Source organism: Sycon ciliatum, chromosome 7 (genome assembly GCF_964019385.1).
Source record: "Sycon ciliatum chromosome 7, ocSycCili1.1, whole genome shotgun sequence".
Classification (NCBI taxonomy): Eukaryota; Metazoa; Porifera; class Calcarea; order Leucosolenida; family Sycettidae; genus Sycon; species Sycon ciliatum.
This window is the reverse complement of record NC_088649.1, coordinates 18,522,026-18,528,025: the sequence shown is the minus strand read 5'-3', so window position 1 is coordinate 18,528,025 and position 6,000 is coordinate 18,522,026. Positions and strand designations below refer to the sequence as shown.

At 48.0% G+C, this 6,000-nt stretch overlaps 1 protein-coding gene across 2 annotated transcripts in view; it reads right to left on the bottom strand.

Moving 5' to 3' along the window:
• Positions 1 to 6,000, bottom strand: part of LOC135821152 (uncharacterized) — a 36,268-nt gene that overhangs the window by 12,737 nt on the left and 17,531 nt on the right. For both annotated transcript variants that reach the window (XM_065334218.1, XM_065334219.1), the window contains exons 13-18: positions 5,522 to 5,660; positions 4,437 to 4,756; positions 3,752 to 3,853; positions 2,341 to 2,394; positions 1,339 to 1,443; positions 375 to 443 (exon numbers count right to left, since the gene is read on the bottom strand). In XM_065334218.1, coding sequence (XP_065190290.1) covers positions 375 to 443; positions 1,339 to 1,443; positions 2,341 to 2,394; positions 3,752 to 3,853; positions 4,437 to 4,756; positions 5,522 to 5,660 — 789 coding nt within the window. The remainder of the gene's footprint in view (positions 1 to 374; positions 444 to 1,338; positions 1,444 to 2,340; positions 2,395 to 3,751; positions 3,854 to 4,436; positions 4,757 to 5,521; positions 5,661 to 6,000) is intronic.

Below are 6,000 nucleotides of genomic sequence, written 5' to 3'. Positions count from 1 at the left end.
AATTTCGTCTTTTTCATTCACGAAGTTTTCAGGCCAATCGATAGATCAGACTACTTCCAGCAAGCTTTTCAATACGCTCCTATGCACAGAGACTTAGGTTCCGTGAAAGTGCTCAATACCTGGTTCAGGCAGAGCGGCGTACACAAAGGCACACAATGAAAACCTTGGGCAAATTCCGTTGTGACTCAAGAGTTTCATGGCTGAACCAAGCATGAGAGAGTACGCTCCTATGATCCATAGACGGGATTTTCAACCGGACAAACTCCCTTTCTTTGGAGTTGGACGAAATCATTGACCGACCAAAATGTCCGCCTGCAGATCATATCACAGGCCGTGCCACAATCAAGTTGTTAAGTCTGGTTATTGAACCTTACCATCATCCTGAATGCGTGGACATCCCATGCCATTCGCTGGTTGTCCATTAGCAGCTGAGATATCTGATTCTGTTGTACATGCCGAGAGAGGCAGGTGATCGGATGGCGGACGAACGGTCAGGCGGACATAAAGATGGGCACAGCGCACAAACATGGAACACGGACACAGAGATGGATTGGGACAGCGACAAAAACAAAAAGACACAAATATGCACCCAACCACACAGAGACAGAAACAGACCAGAATACGGACAAGCCGGGAGAGACATGTGGACGGACGGGCAGACGCCCAAACACACAGACACAGAGATGGACAAATAAACAGTGATAACTTCTGAACAACACATGATAGACATCAAACAATAAGAGGACGGAAAAAGTGTTTTAACTCTGAGTTTCACGCACTAAGCGATCATCAGACAACAGCAATGATTAAATCTGGATCGGTATTGGTTTATATACCCACAAACTTGCAAAGTGTAAATGGCTGCATCATGGCGCAAATCTAAAAGTTGTGAATGGCAGCAGTGGTAAAAGGTGACAACCACTGGAGCCGGTTGTCTCCTACTTAATTAGGTGATGGCTGTGGATGGTTTGAAGTTCCGAAGGTAGTACTTATTCTCGTGGCGACACTTTGACACAAGTTCACTCCTCTTGTTGAGAGAGAGAGGTGCTTGGGTGCTTGTGCAATTGCTAATTTTTCTGCCAGGCACAGGTTGTACCTTTTGTTTTTGTTGCTGTAGGCCACTGCTCTGCGGTGTACCGCCCATTGAATGCTGCATGCCTTCCCACGACAATTGATTGGTGTATCAGCTACCGTTGCTTTTCAAAAACAAAACTCTCCTCGACCCACCCATCCGTAAACGAAACGTTATCTTTTCGTGTAAAAGATTGAGAATTACGGACGGCTCCTAAACTTGAAGACAACAACAAGGGAGCTTCCAGGACTACAGTAGAGCCATACCTTTGCCACAACCAAGTGGTGTTGCAGAATACGATTCTCTCCCAGCAGACCTTCGGGTGACTTTGTTGGCGAGTTGAGTGTGGACGTCGACGAAGTCAACGTCAGCTGGCAACAAAATATACAAAAATAAACACCAGCTGTAGAAGAGAAAAGGACCAAGGAACTACAAGTTACGCTATAACGGCACCAACACCACCAGTCACTTGACAATTAGCTCATGCAATAACATTGCACGACACTGGCCAACGGTGCTGACATTCTACAACGTACTTGGTCCATTTATTTTCCATGAATTTATCTTTGGCTCTCTCTCCATCCGAGTCCATCCTTAAACACTGTTTAGCACAAACTATAGGCGGTTTCCGTGAAAATATGTGACTTCATTCAAACTGGCCTGTTTGACGGCATGGCCAACCTCCACGTGGAATATGTACTGCGACGTACCTAATGCTTGTGCCAAGTCAATATCTATATCCGAACTTCTGCAGGAATTACCAATTCACTTCCCCTCGAAGTACATGTTTAGAAGTAATTCACCACACCGGCAACACGACGACAAGGAACTGTAAGTCACATCTAACTTACTGTGGATACTGGATTGAAATCCTTCAGTTTCCATCATACACATCCCAACAGAGAAGGCTGCGGGAGCACTGAATGGCAAGACCTTGTGGGTAGCACTCCTTTATACAGAGAACTATAGCGTAAGTGAAGAAGCGCCTTTGCACGATTCGAGCTGAACTGCGCGCAAACATACCCCACCCAAAGCCTGAAATGTCACTTCATTTCGGCGCGCTATTCTAGTTTTAACCCTTCTTCAGCCGCTAAATTCGAATATTTTTGATTCGCAGGCAGGCACTGTGTCAAAACTCGTGCGCCGGACACTATGCAGCCCTAGACCTGTGACACCCACCCACCCACCCACACACCCACCCACACACACACACACACACACGCACGCACAGACATCGTGGACAGAGCTAACGCCGTCATACCACTCACCTCTGATCCACTATAAGCACTAACATCTGACATGGGAGAAAGAAGACCAAGATCCTGCGATATCACAAGGATATAAACACACACGCATGCACACATACACACGTGTACACACACACACACACACACACACACACACACACACACACACGTGCACGCACCCACGCACTGTCTTTGTCAATTGTCGGCTAATTGCAAAAATATGATAAACGTATGTGCACGTTGGACCTACATGTAGTGTTGAAACGAGCGTATCTATAACAAACGAGCCATCAGTTCCACTAACGAGCAAGCTATCGAGCGAGCTAACGAGTTTCATTGAGGTGGCAAATATGATTGTTGGAATATTTTTTTTCTAAGTTCGATTTTTTCAGCTGGTTCAAATTATCACCGCCGGCATTTGGGGTTGCTGCTGCTTCACTTCGGACTGCTGTTAGGTGTCGAGATGTCTCTTCAGCGCCGTCATTGAGTAGCCTTTGTAAGAATAGACCGTTCTGCAAAGATTGCAAGTAGCCCTGGTCTTCGCTGCATCGCGGGAGAAAACTTCCAAACGACTGAGCGTAACTTTCACTCGAATGGAAAGGTGACCGAAGCATATCCTGCGATAGGTCAGCAGATGCGGAACAAGACATCAGTAGAGTCCACCAAAGCTGCAACGACAACTGAAACAACTCAAGTGTCGTGCAGGCATACAGTCACTGTAACTGCGAGTGATTTTCACTGGACTCTCGATCGACTGGAGAGTCTTAAAATATTTTACGACTCCCCAGTCGACATGTATTGCCATGTGCACGGAGTACGGTGTACGGTGTTCGTTAATGCAAACGAGCTGGCCGCACAAACGAGCCGAGTTTCTGGCGAGCGAGCTAACGAGTACCCGGTGAGATCGCTTCAACACTACCTACAAGTACATTCACATCTCCGCGCAAACTTTAAAGTGATTGTGGCGTGATCTTGAAATCGTAGTTTGTCACGAAGCTTCTTCTGCACATCTCGATGGCACCAAGGCAAACATCTCAACTGTAGAAATTTGGCTTTTGTCTCGTTTTGGATCTACTAGTACTCAAGTGAACGAAAAATGTATCACCGGTATCAACTGTAGCAGATAAACAGGCCGCGAAAATCCAAAAATGTGGGTTCCCTTTTCAGACTACCTGACCCCATTGCCCCACCCCCTGTTTATAACCAGAAACCACTCAGTGGGCTAGGTGCTGCTGGCTGCCAAGGAACTACAGTAGTACTCAAGTTGACGAAAATGTATTACCAGTATCAACTGTAGTGGATACACAGGCAAAATCCAAAATGTGGGTTCCCTTTTTAGACTACCTGCCCCCCTCCCTCGCCCCATCCTCTGTTTATAACCAGAAACCACTCAAGGGCTAGGTGCTGCCGGCTGCCAAGGAACTAGCCTTACCGTTCCTCTAAGCGGCGACAGCATGAGATGATCGGGATGCTGCGCATCACCATTGGTGCGCGGGGCATGCTTGCTTGGAGTGTGCAGGCGACTGGAGGACTTCTGTAAGCGCACAACAAGACACGGACATATAAACACACACGCATGCACACATACACATGTGTACACCCACGGACATGTAAACACACATGCACGCACGCACGCACACACACAACACGGTGTGCTCAACGGAAGTTTACCAATCCACATGTCTCCTGGTGATTGCTTAAAAAAAGACTCTGAGCTGAGATTTAATTTTTCTCCACTGGATTTTCGTTTTGTACAGAAGCTTTGACCAGTAGTCCAGGTTCTTATGTGTAGTGTAACATCATTCTTTATCTCGTGGTACGATACGATTTCGGCAATTTCAGCTAATCACCGGCTGTTCTGAGCTGGGAAGAGCGATATACCCCGCTGGGGTCAAAAATATTCCCTGAGTCATGCCAAAGAGTAAATAGGGGAGATTTTAGTGTCGGTCACGCTCTATTTGGGACAGTACATGGGATAAATGGATTATACTATGCGTACTCTGTGTATACCGTGTCCCTTGCATTTTCCCTTGTGCATGCGGTTCGCACCTGTGAACATATTCGCCTTTATACCCCTCGTACTCATGGCACATGTAAAATCCATACATCTCCCTTACCTTAGAGAGGCCATCGTGAATATCGCCATTCTTCGACACCTCGTCATAGTCATGGTCGACAGGTGGCGGTCTGTGTGGAATGTCCAACTTCATGGCGCGAGCACCCAGCGGACGAGGGCCACCCGGGACCAAAGACCCGGGTATGTGATGGAACGTAGCCAGCGGAGGTCGGTCGCCCGCCGGCGGAGGGATGAGCGTGGCGTGCGGGATTCTCCCGTTGGTCGCCGTGGGAACGGACTCGATGCCAAGGCGAGCAAAGCTCTCCGACTTCTCCACCACCTCGAAGCCGTCGACCGGTACCAGCGTACCCGACTGATCACCTGGACGAAGGGGACACAAAAAGGGGAGAGAAGGGGAGGCAAAAAGCAAACTGTGATGTTGCCGCTGACTGGAATGCCAGGTTACCGGAAGTGTCCATAGGAGAAGGGTTTTTGCCAAGTGTAGGTGAACTATGATTCAGTTGAACAGTGATATCGCCTGTCGAAGAACAGAGGGTGGGTATGGGGGTGTGGGTATCGGGGGGGGGGGTATGGGGGTGTAAAGTGTGTGTATGAGGGGGGGGGGATCCACTTCAAGCTAGTGACGTTCGTATCTTCAATATTCCAGCATCTTTGTGCTCGTCGCTATTGAGTCGCAATTCTGCCTGTATGTACTGTGTATTCCGGAGTATAAGCCGCATTAGGGTATCAGCCGCATTAGGGTATAAGCGGCACTGGAGTATAAGCGGCACTGGAGTATAAGCCGCACTGGAGCATAACCCGCACTGGAGTATAAGCCGCACTGGAGTATAAGCCGCACTGGAGTATAAGCCACACTGGAGTATAAGCCACACTGGAGTATAAGCCACACTGGAGTATAAGCCGACTGGAGTATAAGCCACACTGGAGTATAAGCCACACTGGAGTATAAGCCGCACTGGAGTATCAGCTGTGCTCAGGCGCTTAATTAGCCTTTTTTCGTCACGAAGTACAGACATCCACCCTGTTTATCACTGCTATTTTAACCATCGTAGTAAAAGCCGCACCGACTTTTTGGGTGAATTACTAGCGTTTAAAGCGCGGTTTGTACTCCGGAGAATATGGTACCTTTCTCTGCACTGTCCGACGTCTGCTGCTGCTGTCGTCGCTCCAAGCTCTCCTGCTGGCGGCGCTTAGCATCCTTCAGCAGGTCCACGATGAGCATGCACAGGTCTTTGTGAGTGAGACGGGAGAGCTTAGAACGACCCTGAGCGTGAGAAAAACATAGACACAAACACAATCACAAACAAATAGCCAAACAAACAAACAACAGACAAACAAGAGACAGACAGACAAACAAAAAAACAGTGCAGGGTAGTCAAGCCGCTATTCAACTTTCTATGGAGGTGCGTGGTTGGAATCATCCAATTTGAACACTAGAACCAATTTAAACGCACATCCAGTATTCCAGCCACGATACGACGATTAGTTCGCCTCAAGAGTCCAACGACTAGAACGCTTGACCATTACTACTACAAGACAGACAGAGGCAAGCAAAGTCACAGTGCACTATTTACATCCAAATGCTTCGGAACAGCACAGGACGG